This window comes from Ciconia boyciana, chromosome 3 (genome assembly GCF_034638445.1).
Source record: "Ciconia boyciana chromosome 3, ASM3463844v1, whole genome shotgun sequence".
In the NCBI taxonomy this organism is placed as follows: domain Eukaryota; kingdom Metazoa; phylum Chordata; class Aves; order Ciconiiformes; family Ciconiidae; genus Ciconia; species Ciconia boyciana.
In genome coordinates, this window is record NC_132936.1 from 107865807 (window position 1) to 107886591 (window position 20785).

The 20785-nt window shown below is 41.3% G+C and overlaps 1 protein-coding gene across 3 annotated transcripts in view; it reads right to left on the bottom strand.

Annotated features, from left to right (window-relative positions):
* AIDA (axin interactor, dorsalization associated) overlaps positions 1-20785 on the bottom strand; it is a 31019-nt gene that overhangs the window by 8949 nt on the left and 1285 nt on the right. For 2 of the 3 annotated variants that reach the window (XM_072857000.1, XM_072856999.1), the window contains exons 2-6: positions 17958-18027; positions 11103-11156; positions 8889-8943; positions 3488-3551; positions 2939-3045 (exon numbers count right to left, since the gene is read on the bottom strand). In XM_072857000.1, coding sequence (XP_072713101.1) covers positions 2939-3045; positions 3488-3551; positions 8889-8943; positions 11103-11156; positions 17958-18027 — 350 coding nt within the window. Of the gene's footprint in view, positions 1-1200; positions 1213-2938; positions 3046-3487; positions 3552-8888; positions 8944-11102; positions 11157-17957; positions 18028-20785 lie in introns of all 3 variants that reach the window. The other variant, XM_072856998.1, reaches the window with a different exon arrangement.

Here is a 20785-nt window from a genome sequence, read left to right on the forward strand (position 1 = left end):
GTGATGGGATACTTGACACAAAAATCACCTGAAAAATGCATCAGACTGGCATTTATTATAAAAATAATGGCTTAAGAAACATTATTCTGTTCTTGAAAAATGCTTTCCAGAGTGTGTGAAATAGCAGAGTTGCAATGAACAGAAAAGTCAAGCTCTCTTCCAGCAGGTAAGAGAACAGTAGGACAGATGGTTTCCAAGGAACACTGTTTTCTTTCTGCCTCAGCAGGAGGAACAGCCAAGCCAGCGATGGCCTAAAGCAGCTGACTGTAACCTGTCTCATGCGAGCCACAACCACCAAAGTGGGTCTTTCGCTGAAGCCTCTGTAGCCATTCCACATAGGAGCCATTAGCTGACAGTAACCTCTCTATGATACAACTTCACTAGGGCTGGGCATTGCACTGCCAGTCTGCCACCGCGGCTTGGGCCCATTAGCCTTCAGCAGGCTCACACAGAGGCTTTTCACGAGAAAACTGCCAGCCATTCGAGACACAACCACAGGGCATCATTGCCAGAGGGGGAAGGGAGCATCTACAAATTAAATAAGCGTCCTCCTACAACCGCATTTCAGATATACAAAGGAGAGCCAACCCAACAGCTCACTGCCACCAAGACACAGGCGTTCAGTCTCTCCATTCCCAAACCCCGTTTCAGAAAAAGGGGAAAAAGTGACAAGTCTCCTGCTGGGTTCACAAATGGAAATGGTTCACAGAAGAATCCATTGCCAGCACAGCACTGGAATAAAGTAGTACACAACCAGGAGAAAGGCAGGAAGCCTTTGCTGTTAGAGGCAGCAAGCCATTGGTCAGTTCAGCTCCATACAGCACAGAAGTCTAACTACATAAGTACTCTTTGTGCAAGATTTCTCATCAAATGTGTATTCCACTACAGAAAATCTAGCTACACCTACCTTTGGCTACACTACAAGTCAGAATACCAGTCTTTATTATACCAGAATACCAGAATATCAGTCTTTATTAGCACAGCAGGACTTCTAGAGAGCTATGTAAGGTGCATCACCAAATAAGACCTTCCCCTTTTCTGGTACTGTAGGCAAATGAAGATCAATACATAGATGCCTAGTACTATGATTGTTACCAAAGATTGTATTTTGCAGGTTGAAACTAAGAGCTGAATGAAGAACATCGCAGCTACATGAACATGATCAAAGAAATAACTGTATATACTAAAAGGTTATCATACCTTCGTTGGCTCCTGGGTTAGATGAATGGTGCAATGTGATAACGATGAAGCCATGCATGAAGAAGACAAGACCATGGTCAGTTAGACAATACAGTTATGCACTATGGATTAAAGGCATATAGAAGCAAAGAGTGCAACACAGTTCTATCAATTCAATACGGAAAGTCCACTTTACTTACAAGGCTCACCTCAGAAGGCTGCAAACTGCTTTTGTTTAAGCCTCATCACCCAGAGAAAGAGCAACAGACCAACCTCCAATCAGGTAAGAAGCACCACATTAATTTACATTCAATGGGGAAACAAGATCTGTGTTCAAGTAGCACAAAAGCACCTTAGGGGTTTAGATTATTGTAGCTATGGGGAAGTTCACCATAACGCAAAAAAATTCAGAAAAGTGAGATATGCAGTTTATTAAGTAGATGACAATGTAAAACATCAGTAAGTTCAGGAGTTGCTCTCACCTCCTCTTAAAAGCATGGGTTTACTGAGGAATAATTCTGTAAGAAAGGATATGCCCCAAACCTCTCCTCTTTCCGATTTGGCTACCCTACTTCTTTGAAAGTGATTTCACTGTAAACTCAATCTGTCTATCATCAACTTAGAGTCTTTCTTAAGCACATACACAGCTTCTATGTCCACTACATGTATACAGCTCTAACTGTTGGCACTATGGTAATGGTCATGGCCTTATTGATGAACCATCATACCAAGAGCTACTCAAGATCTCTGCTGTACTTTGGACGGACAGAATACATCTTCATAAATGGATTTATCATGGTGAATAACAAGCATCAAGACAGTAAATGTCAGCAATAAAATATCACAATATATTGTAGCCTATTTGTGAGCTTAGCATAAACAACTGTAGACTGTGCATACCTACATCAATATAGCCTGCAGGGGTCATATTCAGCAGCATGCATTTGCTCAGATCTAAGGACAGGGACGTGTTTTGTCCAGGGATAAGTAATGCAGCATCCCAGCTCTTTCGACCATAATTCCAGTACTAGTTTCCCTACTTGTTATCTCCTCCCTGAAATACGAAGTTTGCTAACCTTCTCTAAAAGTAGAAACTTGTTTCTTCTGCAAAGAAACTGCACCAGGAACAAAAAGAACCTCTGTTGGAACATCCTGCTCCTTTACCTGGTAAACTGTCAAAACCTGAAGTTACAGGAAGACCTTCTCTAGAATCTGTAGGTATATCCAGTTCTACAAGTGCTTTCACGTGGACAAGGACTTAAGCTATCAAAACCAAAGCTACCCCCTCTTTATCCTCTCGGAGCTCCGGTTTAGTCTAAACCATTGTCTCACCAGATGATGCAACACAAAAATAACCAGCAACAACTTATCACATCTCTAGCAGGATGTAATGCTCCTTGCAGGGGAAACATTGCCACAATTTACATTTGAATGCATTTGAAACACTTCACGTAGTACAGTTAAGAAAGTGCATGGAACAAAAAGACTGAGTTCGAACAGGGAATAAAGGCCATTTATTGGAGCTAGATGGTACCACACTCACAGGTTATCCATGCAACTGTTTTGCAATAAGATATTGTTTGCTGAAAAAAAAAAATCCACTGGCCACCTTTGTGGGTTCTCCAATACAGCATTAGGGTTTACATTATCCTGTTGCTCCTCACCCAAATTTTTCAAGTCACAGGTGGAGAAAGGGGCTTCTCAGAGACAGAACTTACACATGCTACATAGGCTGGCATGGCAAGGCTAGTGCCCCTACCTGGAACTCTAGCAGGAAAAGAGTCTGGAGACCCTGCTCCAGCTCCTCCTTCCTCATCATCCTCCTCAAACTCCAAGTGTTCCTCTTCTCCAGGTGCTAAAATCTTCCTGTAAAATATGAAAAAGAAGAATGAGACCAAAGATCATTCATCATCTGGCTTTCAACTCACAAGTCAGCATCTGAGTATAGAGCAGGGGCAATATGCTTTAATACCATTTCATGCTTCTGATTAGCTACTAACTGTATCTACAGACCCTGACAGAGGTTGCAGGAGCTCAGCCCACATAGAAAGCACAGAGTCTAAAACCGAGACACAATACAGAGAGATGTAGGGGCCTACCAACTACTGATTTTACCAAAAGCATGGGCTTGATTTTTAGTGGTACCTAGAAAATCAGAATTTAAAAGGGTTTTTTTAACCAGTTTACCCAAAGCAATGCAGCAAGTAGGTAGCTCTAGAAATTCTAGTGTCTCAGATGTAACCAGGTCCCAGGCTGTGCTTGCTTTCAGATACATATCTGTACATGAAGTGACCCAGTTCTCTCTTACCTGAGTGGGACAGGCTGAACATCAAAGGGAAACTCCTTATTGTAAGTGAGGATATTCTTTAAGACTGCAGACAGGAAGGAAACAAAAAATCCATATCCATAAACAAGCATTAATTCCACTACTTTGTACGGCTATGTCCATTCTCACAACATCTTCACACACACAATTAATAATATAAAAAAAATCATGGCAAGAAAAATTTCTCTCATATTTTAACCATGAGTACAGTCCTAATCAGAGCTATATCACTATAACATTCAGACAGACTAGCTGCAACTCTAGTACATAATCACCACCACGTTTACACAGGCAGGGAAGATAAACGTGGCAATAACCAAAAGCATCATGAGAAACAGCTACAGACCCCCGGGGTAATGGTAGCAATCTTTGGTGGTTATTGAAAGGAGGGCGGTGCTGTTGCTGGCAACAGCTCCAAACAGATTGAAGTCTCCAGAACTGACACACTTAAGCACACATGTAGGCCGCACATTCAGACAGCCACTGTGGGAGTCCAAGCAAGCTGGTAACACATAGCTTAGTTGAGATTTCCTAGTTCTTCATGCATGTGTTTTGGGTTTTTTTGGTGGTGGTGGTGTTTTTTGGGGTTTCTGTTTGGTTGGTTGGTTTTTTTTTTTTTTTCCTTTTTCTGTCCTCAGGTGTCTGGGCAGACTGGCAAAATTCGGAAGAGATACAGTGCAACATCTGAGCATCGAGCCCCAGAGACACCGATTAATGTCTCCATCATTCGGTGGAGAATGGCTTTGCCATTTGTACTGGCAACTTACTCAAGTTTTAGTAATCACAACTTTAGCTGTTATTTCCAAAAGCATTTATGAGTAAAAGCAAAATTTCCAAAAGCATGTGAAAGAAATAAGCATTTCATGATGGCTAAAGGGCCTAAAAATTTACAAGAGAACACCTGCAGGGAAAGGCACTCTCCTACCAGACCATAAGCATCCCAAACTGGGTAGGGGGAAAGGAGGTAGAAAAACTGAGTCCTCTCACTGAGTCTCACTTTGCAATAAGCCCTCTCAGAGCACGTTTTAGAAATCTCCCCTTAGGACTACTGAATGAGAACAAAACTATTTTAAAGCAGTGTTAAGATTACACAAATACTGGTTATGTTTAAGGAACCACTGCCAGGCCCCTCTGCCTCTGCACACTATCATTCAGCCAGCGTAGGAGAGCTTCTCCATCTGTGTTCATATTCATATCACTCAGCGTGGGCTCCATCATTAACTTACCAGACACCATCTGAATGCTACAATGAATAAAGAATTCCTCAGGGAAACTATAAAGAACCCAAAAAGTCTTTCCAGTCTTTGCTCATTCTGATTTTTTTTTTCTGATTTCTGCACTACCACCTGAGAGGTTAGGTACTACCTGATTCCAGCTGAACACAATACACAGAAATACATAGAAAGCTTTAAGTTTCCTTCAGTCAGAGATCTGATAGACAAAACTGATGCCAAGTCTGTCTCTCTCTCTCTCTCTCCAAAGACTTCTGCTCCGAGGGATCAGTAATGCAGATCTCACCATGGTGGTGAAGAATCACAGCCACTTCCCAACAGAAAAGTAGCTGATTAATAGCAGACAGACCTTCCAGCGCAGCTGAGGTTCAGGAAAAGAAGGGGATTTTTATCGCTCTCAGAATTCCCCAGCCATTGGAGAGCTGCATCATACCAGAGACAGAAAGGGAAACTGCCCCAGGCAGAAAAATCTCAGTAAAGCGAGATCTCTTTCAGATCATAGGCACGTTATACAGAAGCAATAGAAATTACAGGAGTTCTCCCCCCACCTTCCAAAGGTTGGTAAGCACTAGATTCCTCTCTCTTCGCAGTCATCAGTTTCTCTCACTACGTGAATGAATATCCCCTGAAAAAAACCTTCTAGTAATTCATTTCCGTCATCGCTAGAGGGCACAAAATACTCCACCGATAGGAGCACAGGAAAAAGGCAAACAGTTTTACAGCTCCTAAAGTCCCGATGCTGCCTGGAGGCAGAGCTGAGCATACACCCTCCGGCCACAGAGCCGCAGCCACGCACCCGGGCGTTGGTACCGGACCTGCCCACGGGAGTACGCTGCTCTCAGACATCCTGGGGGTGTTGGAAACAAGGGTGATGCTGAATGTTTAGCTCAGAAAATTCTGGAAACACCATCCAGAACCTCTTGGCTTTTGCCGCAAAAAGCTGTGAATCAAGTTTTTAAAAGGCCTTCAACTCTGTCTCATCACCAACAGCAAATAATTTTGAAAAGTTGTAATGCGGCGACGTACTAAAGTGCTCCTTCAAACATCATCAGGATAAGAAGTGGATCTACAGCACCCAGCCTGGTGAAATACTTATTCAAAGTCACTAAGAAAAAGCAAACAAATAAAAAAAGCAATGCAACAATCATCCTTTAAGGAAAATTCTCTTTACACCTATCACAAGTGCGAGTTTCAGTTGATTTAAATAAAAATAACCAGATCACAGAAAAAAACAATAGGTTACAACAAACAGGGATCTCCCTTGCAATACTGCATAAGACACCCAAGCTTTAAGAGGTTGGTTTGCGCTTTTTTGGGTTTTGTTTTGCTTTTAAAAACACACATCACCTCTGGGAGAAAGAGCACTTCCCCTCTGTAACGCTGCTGCCGAGAACACGATTCACAGAAAGTTCTCCATGTGTGGAACTGATGGGCAGATCCCAGCGTTGCGGCCTGCATTTATGTTGCTTTTCCAACAGAAATCTTTTAAAAATACTTTTCTGCAGGTTCTCATGCAGAAGCTGCCTTTTCTTTTGTGACATTGGACAGTCACATTGATTTTATCAGCAGTTGGCTCTCTCTCGAAAGATTTCAAAAGAAATTATTGATGTGAGCAGTAAGACCAGTACACAGTAACTTGGTAAAGACCACTGTCCATTTAGATTTTTAGTGACAGCTTATGATACCTATACTGATTTTTTTTTTTAAAATAGACGAAGTAACTCAGATATCAGGCTCCCCAATACAACCCACTATCTACTTCTCTTATAATACATATACACTGAGTTTGAAACTAGTCTAGTGGCTAGAATTATCGTACATTAACACAGGCACATGGTATGTCCCAGGCTATCCATTTGTAATGTGTATTATAACACTGGTATAAGCTTTCACAAGAAAAGGATTTGTGAGATCCAGTGTGTTAGCAATGATTTCACACAGTGTAGTCTCAAAAGAACTATTTGTATGTATGGACCCTGCTGTAGCACAAAAGATTCCGTGACAAATCCTATAAACAAACAAAACCAGCCAACTGCTTCACTTTCCAAGCAGCGTGAAATGCAAGCTTAAGTAGGAAAAGTTAGAACTTGACAACACAAGGAAAAAAAAAAAAAGGTTAAATCTAAGGGCCTTGGTTGTTATAACAACACTCAAACCAAATTTCTCAGCCATTTTGACAGCTTCAGGCACAAAAGTAATTAAAACAAGCCAAATTGTGTGAATAGCTGTTTTCATTCCACCCTAACCGAACGGCTTGACATAACAAAGGAATTGCTTATTTGCATTGCCAGCCCAGATTTTTTTTAGCTTTTTCTGGTGGAACGCAACAGAAAATTGATGACAAATTAAAACATGTCACGGTGTATTTTATGAAATGGTTGGTGTTGGCCTGATTAAGATTACTCTAGTCAAGATATACTTAAAAACCACAAAACAAAGGCACAATTCAGAGAGAAAGAGGCCAGAACAATCCAAGTCAGACAGCAGCATTAAGAACATCAATGTTCAATTGTTGTCGTAGAAGCATCCGTTCTCCTCCAAGGAAAATAACTTAGTGTCTTTGAAAAAACTGATGGACACACACTCTTCCTCAGTTTTAATATAGTTGCTTGTTGTATGAAGCATGGGCTGAATGTGCTTCACACTGTTGAACAGTTTTTTGACAGCTAAAAACCAATTCTCCAAGGGAGGGCAAGATAAGCAACAGGACTGTTGTACAGCAAGTGAAATTCTGGCTTTTAAGAAGAGGAGGCATTTCAAGGAAAGCTTTACGTCTGTTGTCGGAATGTAAATTCTCACTAAACCCTTCAATAGTCACATCCTTTGATTTGTAGAACAGTTTGATCAACTAAAACGTGATTCCTTTCCCTCTTCCATCATTCAGTCACTCACAGGGCATTTGCACAATGGAGTCTAAAATCCACAGTCATTAAATGATTACAATATTTTAAATACTTTGTAAACTGAGAGCAGGAGTATCTATACAAAATAATCCCAAATCAGAGGATGCAGAGGCCAGACATACAATATGCAGATTGAGAAAGACCTAATACTTCCAACACATTGATAAACCCTTTCCTGAGTTATAGTCTTCACAGACCTAGCAGTCTTGTAATGTACCTTCACTTTCCATTTTCAGGGAACAGTTTAAAAGCATTTGGACTCCATGTTTTGTTAGAGACATTAGGAACCTCAATTCAACGCCCTGCTTCTTGACGAGCTTCCCTGTAGGATCCTGTGCCAGTTACTTAGAGAATGGGAGTGCAGAGAAGCTCAGCTTATTCATGAAGTGGAAACACCTGCCAGCCCATCATGTTTATCCCCAACATCCCCCTTAATGATACAATTGTGACAGGAGTAAAATAAAACCAGCTTTTGACAGCATGAAAGATGCTCTTCCACATCTCCTGTTCCCCAAGAATAGCAAAAATGTTAGCATTCAGGATAATATTGCTTAGATGCGGAAGCTCTGATCATAAGGATGCTTTGAGAATAAGGCAGCCAGTGTTATGGGAAGGAAAATGTTAGCAGATAAATAGATACTTCCTACATGAAAAAGTTATTTCTGGATTGACATACCAAGAACTGACCCAGGATCAGTTGGGGAAAAAAAAACCATCACACAAAACCCTTCAAAGACTGACTCACATCCTCACTTTGACTCTGAACTTCGTTAGTTTGGTAGCATTACGGCAGTAGGTGACAGGTGATTGGCTACCATGAGCACAAGTTAAATATTTTCAGAAGAAAAAATAAATTTCATGCTGCAAGGAGGAAGACCACAAACTGTTGAAATTCACTTCAAATAAGAAATGTGCAGGTAAATTTTCCAGCTGATTATATACTGTACTACTGATAGCTTAAGTTACTATTTTGTGCAAAAATTATAGCACCAAATAAGAATTACTTATTTGAGAATAAAGACGAATACATTATCTGAAACACTAGGACTACTATACTTTGAAGTTACCCACATTACATTCCTTAATACACATCAGGTTTTGTCTACGTGGTAACAGATATTTGGAAGAACCACCTAAAACCAGCATTATTGTCAAACCACATTGTGGTCAGTCAGTATTCATGCTGCTGTCATATTTTCCACTGTAATGATAAATGTCACTCACTTAAAATACAAAGATACTACTTACTTGGTTCCAACTTCTTCAGATCCTCAAGCTTAAATTCATCCTGTGATTGGGTGGACTAGGACATTACAAAGAAAGAGTTAGAACTTAGTATGCACCTCCCCCCTCAGACAGAGCTACCAAATCTTAGAATAAGCATGCAAGGTGCTTCCTTTGTTCAAGCGTACCAAGTTACTTCAAAGCTACGTCCTAAAAAAACCCAAACAAAATCTCCCCAACAGAGGCTAGGTTCACAGGTGACACGGAAAGTACATTACTTCATTTATTGACAACAAACTTATTCCATGTTCCAAGCTCTAATGCAAGATAAATATTTTTAAAGCAACTAGTTGGTCTTTCATACTTACTACACACAGGAACATTAAGACAGAGACACTTGTTTTAATTCTTCCCCAATCAAGTTGTTCTGAAGCAAGATCAGCTGTAAGACTACACTGCAAAGTGATGCTCTGACAGGAGCATTCACAGTTCAAGACACACGTCCAACATTGCAACACTGGCAGAAGTTACAGTATACAGGATGAGCTGGACAAAACACTCAGCTAAGAGCTCACTGCAAATGGAAGAGGGATTCCCATCTCTCCTTTCCCCAACTCTGATGATGCAGTTTCCTCATCTGGCTGTAGCACATGTCTGCTTCTCAGTAAGCCTATTTGACTTACTAACTCAACGGAAAAGTTTTTCATTTTTTATTCTGAGGTAGTTCATTGACAGTTTGGCAAGCTGAACTAGCCTATTCTGAAATGACAAGTGGCAGAGCTGGCATAAGAAAAGTGGTGCAAATAATAGGATTGACACTGGACATCCTCTTTTAAGCAGAGAGTCAGGTCTTACCTATTGTGTCATTGCACCCTTGGCATCTCTTAAGATTACCCATTGTTTTCAACATTTCCTTAAGGCCCAACGGGGTTTTTTTTTTTCTAGATTTTGCCCAAGCGTCAACAGGGATCTTCTGCAAGACTACAGAAGGACAGTAAAGCAGCTATACCCATACTGTTAGAAGAACGGGAAAAGACAACCACACTCACTAACTGCTTTAATCTCTGCTAAGAAACCATAATAAAACTATGGCAAGTAAAACACTCCCCAAAGCGAAGTGGATGAGAAGTTCTAGTACCCTCACACAAGGTTATAAAATCCTTGAGTTACTGCTGAGGAATAAACAGCAAGGAAGGCTGTTCTTGCAAGACATCTTCTGTTCAGTTTGTGGGTGAGACGTGACCTCACCCACAAAGCTGTCCCACAATGGAACACATCTGCCCTCGTCACAAAATCACAGTGATTCAGAACAAATGCAACACTGTTCAAACACCCCAGGTTAGATCAAAGGAGAAAGACAGGTAGAAATAACCAAGTAATTCTTCAAACACTGCACAGCCTTGAGACTGGTCAGCCCCCACCTTATTAGTCCAGCTCCAGCATGCTGCCTAAATTGTCACTGTATCCCAGCCTCTCCGACAATTGAAGGCAGCACAACAGAGCTGCTGCACCTTGTGCAACAACATGAAGTACTCAGGAGCGCTGCTGTGAGTAACTTGATGCAAAATTTGCTTGTCACCACCATTCGTTGGTAAAGAGGTGATCCAGTAACCCAAACTTTGCTTCAGTTGATTCATCCCTCCCCCATCCACACTCTTTTGGAAATTTCTCTGACTTCCCTTTCGCTTTGGGGATAAGATTGTGCTGAGAGAAAAAGAAATTCACTTCCATGACATCTACCTTCAGTCCAGAAAAAAGCCCAAAGTCTAGCTTCTAAATCATTATTTTCACACACTTGCCTACAGCACTGCCAGTTTTCATGACTGCTACAAAGCAATTTTTCTTCTACAGACACATACTTCCTCATGCTCTATTATGATTTCTGAAGCAGCTGAATTAGTGCAAGGGTCACTCCAGGGATCTTTTTACCCTTGCACACAGGTTAGGAAGACAAACTAATCAGTTCTGAAGGAGAAAAATGAGGCAAAGAACCAAAGGCACAAGACCTACAGTTAAATTTCTATACAAACCCTAATACACGCTCATATAAGCACTTCAAGGTTTTTAAGGCAGCCACCTGGGGCATCATGTTGACAACCTGGAAAGTCAAAGTGTTCAAGGGTTTGTTCCCTCTGTTTTCAGAAGTTTTGGCTATGTCTGAAGACACTAAACTAGTTTTAAAAAGCTCTACAGTACCTATCACTAAAGTATGAAGTCACATAGGAAAAAGAACTATACCTGTAAAGCTGCACTTCTCAGTTCCAAGCATGTTGCAATTTTAGCTATGGTTTTCTGAAAGGAAAAAAAGAAACAACAAAACCTTAATTTAGTACTGAAACTGTATTCTTCCATATTCACATTTTTAAAAAATATAAATACGAACAATTGCTTTTTCTTGCAAAGATTTCAGATCTATTATTCACTACCAGATCATTCACCATGAAAAGCTTTTTTATACACAAACAACATTTTCTGAAAGCGCAATAGATGAAACGGACATCTGCCACTTAACTCCCCTCCCACAGCTCATCAACACAGATGGGGGTCATTCACTCAGCAGAAACTATTAATAAAGCCTACCACATCATAAACTGTTTATAAACTCAACTGCTCTGAAGTGATAGAGGAGAGAAAGAAAAAAAAATCCAAACCAAACAGTATGTTACCTTCTGAGAACTTGTGTGGTTTGTTCTAATTTGCCCTTTTAGGAGTTATGTCTACAGTTCCTCTATCAGGCTTACAATCTCGGCAGACCAAGTCAGCCCTCCTCAGAAGTTACAGAAGCCCAGTATCTCAGCACTAAAAAAACACGGTCCGCTTTTGTGGGTTTTGGTGGGAGAGGAAGTATAAAGGCGGATTATTTTTTTAACTTTCTACTTTTGTAATTTTAAGACATTTAAACTCTGAGTGAAACATGAAATAGACTATTTGATTCAAACTTGTCAGCTATCTAAAATATCCCTTAGCAGAACTGTGAAGTAATATCTCATTTTTATTTAAAGATGTAGAAGAGAGGGAAGGGCTTCAAAATAGTCCATTACCAGCAGTCTTACTTTGAAGACAGTGCTACACTAAGCTGTTATGTCTCACAAAGTAAGAAGCTCCAGCAACAGACGCATTTGTTTCTATTACTACCAGCTGAAAAAAAATCAAGAGGAATTCAGACTTCCATAACTGACATCAAGTGGACACAACTGCATGGTTTATTTTATCTTGCTTGACCATCACAAGTTTGTTCATTAACTAAAAGGTTTTAATGATGAAAAGCTAAGTCTATCTGCAGAGATAAGGACCAAATATAATTCAAAATGCTCTGTGGAACACTTATAGGCCAAGAAAAATAGCAACGATGAAGCTATAAAGAAAAGCAGGTTATTTTCAAAGTAAGATTTCCCCTCAGAAGGAAGACAAAAGTTGAAATATGCACCTGTAAGTCATTCTCTCCTTTTAAACCAGGCAGTATAAAAACAGCTCCCCTCAAGCTGGATGCAAGGGGAGGAAAAGATTTCCTAGCCACAACTCTAGCATCAAAGAGCTTCAAGAGTATGGGCATCTGGCAAGTTATGTGGTATCAGTCAAAAGCCAAAATTTCCCTTTAAAGGAGGGTTACATTTCAGGGCTCAAAGAGTTTTGTAGCAGCAGATAGAAATGGGGCGTGCTTTCACAACTACCTTCCCCAGTCATTTGCCTTGACTCTCCTGCAGTCAGAACTGCTTCTCAGTCAGCTCCTGGGCCACCACTAGTTTCAACAGGCTGGGCTAAAAGCTAAGTGGCTTCAGTTTCAGTTCACCTTATGCCACACTGAAAGTTGAAAGAGTTCAGGAGCTGAATCATAAGCAGATCAGACATCAATACCTCAAGAGCAGAGCCAACAGCTGGAGTGTGTAAAAGTCTCAGATACGTGATTTTCATCTGCCTCCACAGGCTCTTGAAAGCTTTCAAAGCCATTTCTCCCCAACTGGTATCTCCTCTTGTCTTAAACACTCTGTTAGAACATGGCATTAGCTCAGACATTACATCCTCGTAGTTTATATTACTATCCATTGTATGGAGGTCTTATAAAAAATTCAGTCCTTTTGAGCACCTTCCAGGAAAGTAGGGAGTGATGCATATTAGCACAGGGGACACATTGTCTTCTCTTTTGCCGAGGATGCAGCATGTGCAGCAGTGTGCTCTTTGGGAATTTTAATATTAGCAACATGACTGTATGCTTGCATGCAACATGGCAGAGTAAAAATATTACAGCTCCATTTCTGTCGAGGTTCACTTTGTAGTTTAGGTTCAGTCAACAAACTTCTACCTCCCTGAAATAAATTCTGCTACAGAACAGATTCATAGCTGGATCTCCAGCATAGCTTGGAAAAAACACAGATTTTTTAAAAACAAAGGAGTACGTACAATCCTGGATTCATTTTGACACTTTCAGACCCACACTCCACACATGGGCATTGTGCATTTACACGTACCTTCAGGCTGGATGGGAGGACACCAGGTAGTACTACAGAAGCAGATTCTCAGTCCCTAGGGTTAGAATGCACTACATCCATCTAATCAGCTGCAGTGTAACAAAAGGAATTCCTTTTTATATTTGAGAACATCTGGAAAGATACATTTGCAAAGGTAGAATCTTAAAGAGGAAGGTGTGAAGTAATGGGTAAAAGAAAGGAATCCAGAGGCTCCCTAGGGAAGGGAGGGGAAATCTCTGAGGTTTGACTACAGCTCTAAAACCCAGCTATTCTGATGGTTTGGGTGTTGACTGCTGAGCAAAGAGCATGCCCATTCCGTGTTAGACCAAAACCCCTCCAACAGCACTGCAGAAAGAGGGCTAGGAGTTCGCAGGGTGCCAGCACACAGTATCTGTGCCTCACCACAGAATCAGAACATGTAAACAGATTTTCACATGGCTCTTCCCCTCCCTGTCTCACATGCAGGGCATTAAGCCCACACCATAAATGAGGTGTCAAGAAGCACTGCTCAACCCCTGTCTCCTTTGTCAATTCACCGATAAGCTCAGCAACACTCCTGTTCCCAATTCTGAAGGTTCCTAACTGTGTATTCTTAGAACTGCCTGAACTAGGTACCTCCTAACAGGACAAACAGCAATACAAAATGTGTGTCCTCTGGCTCCTGGGGGCTGAAGGGCAATAATGGCTCTAGAAACAGATTAACTGAAGAGAATTTGGGAGTCTTAAAATAGTAAAGAATAGGTTTTATATGGAATCTATTGAAACATGGCAAGCTCCCAGCAGGCATTATTCATAACTATTTTTTTAAGGGACCACACCCAACCCAAAAGTTAAAAATGCAGCTAAACACTGCTATCATTTTCAGCTGCAACTATTCCATGCAAAGGCTCATTTTTGCAGCAGGGAAAACATTCTGCATCTCATTATAAAGACTGAAGCCATAATTAACTTTGCTAGTTTAAAATAGTTAAGATTCAGTTTTATGTAAACTCGTGATTAGAAAAGGAAAAAGCCAGTTGATCTCGTAGTCAAGGTTTCTTCAGTGCAGTTGTGTGAGTAATGACTGTGCTAACTGTAATGCAGTCAAAGATGTTTGCATAAATACAGAGCCAGAGCAGCGTTTGGCTTTAAAGAGAGGTCTAGGCTGTTAGGAGACCAGTAGTTTAATGAATCATGCTAAGACTGTTCAACAGTGCTCTTATTTCAGCAAGTTACCATTGCATAAAAAAAACGCATGATTTTCTAATACTGCCGAAAACTCAGCCTAACACAAAAACAGTTACACGAGAAGCAACAACTGTGGTTAGAAGAGGGCTTTAAAGGTCAAATTTATTGCACAGAGAACTGGGTGAGAGTAACTGTAGCTGGAGGCAAGCTGACAGCCATGGCCAAACCTAACTGGAACAATTCATGTAGCAAAATACAGTGGTTGATCATGAATGAAGGTGGGATTTTTAGAGAATGAAGGTAAAATAAAGAACAGCAGGATGCAGATGTTAAGACTGAGGTAAATCCACCAGCAACTGTATCTGTTAATATTCCATACACGCAGCTTCTAGGTGATGAAATTGTTACACAGCCTCCTTAAAGCTGTTGCAGGGTGACTAAACACTATGATTTGTTATTTACGGTATTTACCTGCAAATAAATTCTTCCAACAAAATTCACAATCATTAATGAAGATTCCAGCACTGTCAATTATCCAAGTCAAGACAGAGCCCTCCCTAAGGACTAAAACTCCAGAATTATGTCCAGCAGTAGATATAAGGTGACAACCGCCCAGAAGCTGAAAATCCAGGAATGAACGGCAAATTCTGGAAACTAGTCTGCTCTATGAAGCAAAGTAGCATACAGTGTTTCAAAGCAGACTCTTCAGATCAATAGCAAAAAGGCAAGATATGAATATTTAAAAGTCTGAATTCTTATCATAAACAATACATTTATAAGATAAATGACAACTGGCTCACAGTACGCCTAGGAAAGAAATTGGTGGTATCTGTCAAGTGTTGTTAGATTAACAGATTTTATGATTACATTAGCAAGTAACACACCATCAGTTATGGTGTGGCCATATCTGCACTGTAACACAACCTGTGATGCACAAAATAAACCCAAACATGGTAAAAGTTTATACAGACAGATGGGGCTGAGGATTTGAACCTAGCCTTGTCCTTTCCCTGTAGCTGTAAAGCTAGTAGTTTTTCCTTGGTACAGAGGAATCACTGCTGAAATCCATCTTCCCCACAGAGTATGTCAAGTAAGAAACAGTGATAGCCTCATAGTAATTCTCAGCAGTATGTATGATCTTTGGAAAACAGCAAATTGTAAATCTACACAGACTGGAATGAAGGTAGATCGAGCAACTGGAAATCATAATTAGCTTCATAGCTTTGCCTTCTCTAATCTGTGAAATTCTGTGCACAGCTTTGGTCAGTAATATCACATAAGCAAACCCTGAAGTTTACACACTGTTCTACATTCAGAAAAATAAAGAGATGGCTCTTATATGACATACACAACCTCAGAAAGACAAGATATTAGGGAAAGAGACTTTCTGGAACCAGGAGGAAATAGCATGCTGGTGGATGCTCTGGCAGGAACTTAGTTGAGCAAAAGTAGCTGGTTTGGTATGTAGATTTTTTTGAAGGGTGGTGAGAGAGAAGATACACTTCTATTTAACCAAACTGCTTGAAAACTCAGAAGTGTGCTAAACTCTACTCCTATCACACCAAGTGAACGATACTAGCAATGATAGTAATTGGTCACGATCACTAGATTATACTGGCCAAGCTCCTGTAGAAATAGGCAAGGCCAAAACAGCAAGGAGCTTAACATCAGACTAAAAGATGTTGTTGTACAGAGTTCCAAATGCTTCTTTCGAAGCAATAGCAAGACTTATTTTTGTTGTGACTAGCATTCCTCATGGTAGAGGAGGGACAGAGAATGTTCTTCTCAACAAAATGTTGGGGAATTTGGCTGTGTATGTGGCTAATAGGCACCACCATTTGATAACCAGGCTCAACGTTTCAGTGCGTTAGCCCCTTACTGATCTGCAAAAAAAGTGATATAAATGTCAACCTCTTATAAGTTATAACAGTTTTAGAAACAGGTATCACTCTGCAAGGATTGAAAACAGCCACTCCTTGTTTTTTCTTTTCAGAAGACTGTCGCCTTAAGACATGATTGCAGTTGCGCATCTAACATCTGAGGTCAGTTATCTCTGCTTCCTGAGGCCCCCAGGCCTTCCCTCACGGCTGACCTCACTCACTTCCACAATCTAGTCCAAGGTCCTTTTCACAAGATTCAGGGAACATCTGGAAGCAAAGCCTTGTGTGGTTCTGGTTCCCATGCTCACAGGGGATGATGCCTCCAGAAGTGAGATTAACAGCTTTGCCTTCATGAAGTAACCATATTTTCAAAACTATCCACAGAGGGGAAACGCGCAGTAAAGATGACTATAGCTGAGAACAATGGAGAAAGCTACCAGCAAGGGATAGAGAGCACAAGCAATCAAAGACTACACAGCTGTCCAACATTAACAAGGCTCCCAAGCCTTCAGGTCAGGAAAGGTGGACCCAATCCTTCCCCAAGACTATGACTCAGTTTAAGATGATCATGAGCCTTATCATCGTCTTTGCAGAAGGTAAACAGAACATGGAAGACTGGCTCTTTGCTTTTCTTTCTTATTGGTACACATTCAGGAAACAGTTACAAACCACTGTCAGACTCTACGTACAGGTGTATTTCTTTGTACTGAGTTTCTTTAAACACATCAAGTTCATCTCCAATTTCTGAAGTCAGGACCTGTTTTCAGGACCAACATTTCCAAACACAGATCCCATTACTCTAGCACCCTATTACCATAGGTGGGATTCTGGGCTACCAAATGTCAATCTACAGGCAATGCCATTGCTCAAACAAGTGATCTTATGACTTGGAAATTTGGAAATACTGGGGTTCTCTAATTTAGTATTCCTAAGAAAAACATGCCTTTAAATGAGACACAAAAATTTAGCAAGGCCTCATATCTCAAAAGATTTTTATTTTGCTGAAAATGCCTGAGTGTATGAGAACTCAGCTAGCATTTTCACCTTAAATCCTGTCACAGAATTGCATTAATATGATGCTGAGACAAGAAACAGCCTTTTCAAATGAGGGAAGGGAGGAAGGAGTAAAGTAATTTCAATATTTTGAAAGATTATAAACAAATAACATTCTAGTAGGGAGTATTCTGCCAGCACCCTTCCCAGTCAGGTGTTACATGTTAAGCTAACATCCTCCTCGCACACCCTCAATATCTGCAGTTCAAGACATTTTGTATTCAGACTTCACAACATAAATTGTGCTACAGTTGTATAAGCAAGTTATCAAAAGGTCACCCAAAAAAATAAACACCCAGGTTATGAAGGACTCTGACCAGCACGCATGACATTCAATATTACACAGCAGAGCATCTGTCACATCCAACGGCAGCAACTGTTTTGGCCATGCTGCGCTGTTTCTGTTTGTGTATATCGAGGGAGAAAAAAAGGTCTCATAAGGCTCTGGTCTGCGAGATACGAAGAACCATAGTACACATCAACATCTACGAGTCAAGCTCTTTGACTGAGCAAACAGCAATACTCACCTTTTGATCTTCTGTGAATTCGGAGTTGTTGTGCTGAGACTGCGCCTCTTTTTGTAGATGCCTTGCTAATCTGGATGGGGGGGAAAGAAAATTGTAGAGTGGGAACACAACACAGAAACACACACACATCCCCCAATCTCCAGAAAACATGTCAGCCAAAAGATCCACAGACTGCTGCTCCAAATAGTTTGGGGGGAGGGGGGGGGTTGTTTGTTTTTAAAAAATTTCTATAACCATGGTAGGCCATACTTAAAAAAAAAAAACAGAAGATGGACAAAGTATGCCACTACATTAGGCAGGAAAGACTACATATATGGCGTATCATGAAGGAAGAACAGGTAAGAAGGTCCTTCTAGCCAACAGCCCCTTTTATAAGTACTGGCCTTTTTCCTCTCCTCATCCCCTTATTTTATAATAACAAACTATACCCTCTGTGAAGACCCACTGTGGTACAAGCCCACGTGCATTTCACAGGGAGAGTTTGGGGCAAGGCGGATTGCCAGGAGGCGCGGGCGCCCTCGGGGATGGCCACACGCCCTCCCAGCGCTGGAAGCCAGGCGCAGGGCAGCTTGGCCCAGGCTGCCGGGGTGTATCAGCTCACATTTGTGCCTGTCAGCATCACTTGCGGAGCAGAGACCCCACCCCTTGTCACCACGGAGACAGGAGTACCAAGGGGTTTGGAAAGTAGCACTAAGCAAACAGCTCGAGAAAGCGAAAGGAAGCTAGAGAGGGAAGTTACGGGAAGAGTTACAGTTTCCGTCCAGGGAGGAAGGAGAACATTAAACAAGCAAAACCTCTGGGCAATTGTTGCCATTCCCTGTAAATAACTTTTTTTAAAAAAAAGCAGAGGCGGGGGAGGGCAGGGGGTTGAGGGGAAACCCAGGGACAGCCGCAGTACTCAGGGCGTCACGATACACTTCCGTCTGGAACCTCACAAGTTTGCATTGTTAAAGGGATTCAGCCTGGTTTTTGAGGGGGTTTAAAATACGTACACCAAGACGCATACACCAAAACAGATTACTGTCAAAGCCTGTGTCAGAAACAAAAATCAGAACTTAATTATTTCTTTGCTTTTCCTAAAATTAAGCTCTCTTAAAAAGACACAAGGATTGATGCCACTGTAGTTTTTAACCAGCACCAGTGAAAACACAACCAAACAGGACAAGGTAACTGCACAACTCAGTGGCGTTGTCCCCCTTCATAAAGGGGGGAAGATGGTGACTAAGACAAGACAAAAAGCACAAACACGCTTGAACCCAAATGTACGCTCCTTCCCTACCGCCCCGCTGATATGACACAAGGGACATATAGAAAGAGCATTTAAGAGTAACAATTTAAGAAAACATATCACCATAGCAGCAATATGCCACCCACAACAGGCAGCATCACACTGTTAACATTTCTGCAAGCATCAGTAACACAACCCTCTTTCCATTTGTCACTAATACAAAAAAAACCCCACCCTAATCCAAATAAATGCATCTGGCATCTCACTCAAAGTTTGTTCAAAGTTGGATCAGATCAAGTTCCACAGACGGGGACATTCAACAGGGAAGGCACTGCTGACAGCTTGGAGGGCTGTTGCACAAGTAAGCACCTGAATGAACAAGGGCCAATCTTTGCACCAAGCTTCCTGCACTTCCAGGAGTAACAAAGACCTGAGCAGATGTAGGTCCCTTGGACGTGGGAGGCAAATCATTGTGTTTTACGTCAGCAGCCATTAAATTCTTGAAACGAACTAGCTTAGATTTGGGAAGATCTTTCTCAGTGTCAGCAAGCTCACCATAACCAGCTTCTTCCCAGCCTCCCTGTGTTGATCAGTACAGACCTTGCCAATGTTAGCAGCACCTGGCCAACTGCAGCAATACACTTGTTCATCCCATCTCAGGTTGTCATTTGAGAAGGCAACAGCATAAAGCCATGCTGTTATGTCTCTCCACAGCTACAGGCAAGTATCTTGCCCTGCGCTTCTTATTTGCAGCTTCTACCCTATAGATTGAAATTGTTATTAATTTACCTGCTATATCTACGAGAAGCAGATAGGCACACTGAAAAGGTTCTGCTCCTCCCTAGGAAATATCTCCCAGTAACCCTTTGGTCTTCTCTCCCCTTTCTTCTCCCTCCTGGAACCACAGAGTTAATCTACTGATGACTACTCTACTCAGTTGGAACTCAATGATAAGGCTTGCAAGAGCAGCTTACAATACCGCTACCCAGGAAGAGCTTTCTTACAAAGATATCACACTGCTCTAAAGTCAGAATAAAGCAAAGGCGCAGAGATCACCTCAGTTCTCAGACACAAGTGATGCTGGGAGGAAGGGAACAAAAGTTATACTTTGACTCTCAAACTAGACTCTCTGCGAACATTTAGTGACCTTACTTCTCAATGAAGCAAGCTCAGAATGAGAAGCGTGAAGACTTCTCATTCTGAAGAAACGTCATTAAGTGAAACTGACTGTTGAGACTGCCAAGATGGTTTGAAGCATTAGGATCCTACTGGACTCCTCATAGATGTTCACATAAAGGCAATTATTAAAAATATCTTCTTTTACTTTCCGATGATTGTTTTTTCCTTCTGAGATACAGATCTAGAAGAGAACTTCTTTTCATCCCTGTGCCAAGCTTTGTAATAACAGCTTGCCCCGCTCTGAAGACCATCAGCAAACTGCAAATAACTGAACTTGCATCATCCTGTCTGGTGAGTGAATGAAATGATGAGATTATAGCATCTCATGACTATGCTGTACCCGGCCAGCAGTCTAGTTACTCTGAACCACAACTAAACTGGTGGCCAGTATGGTAACAGCTCATAACTTGAACAGTCCTGA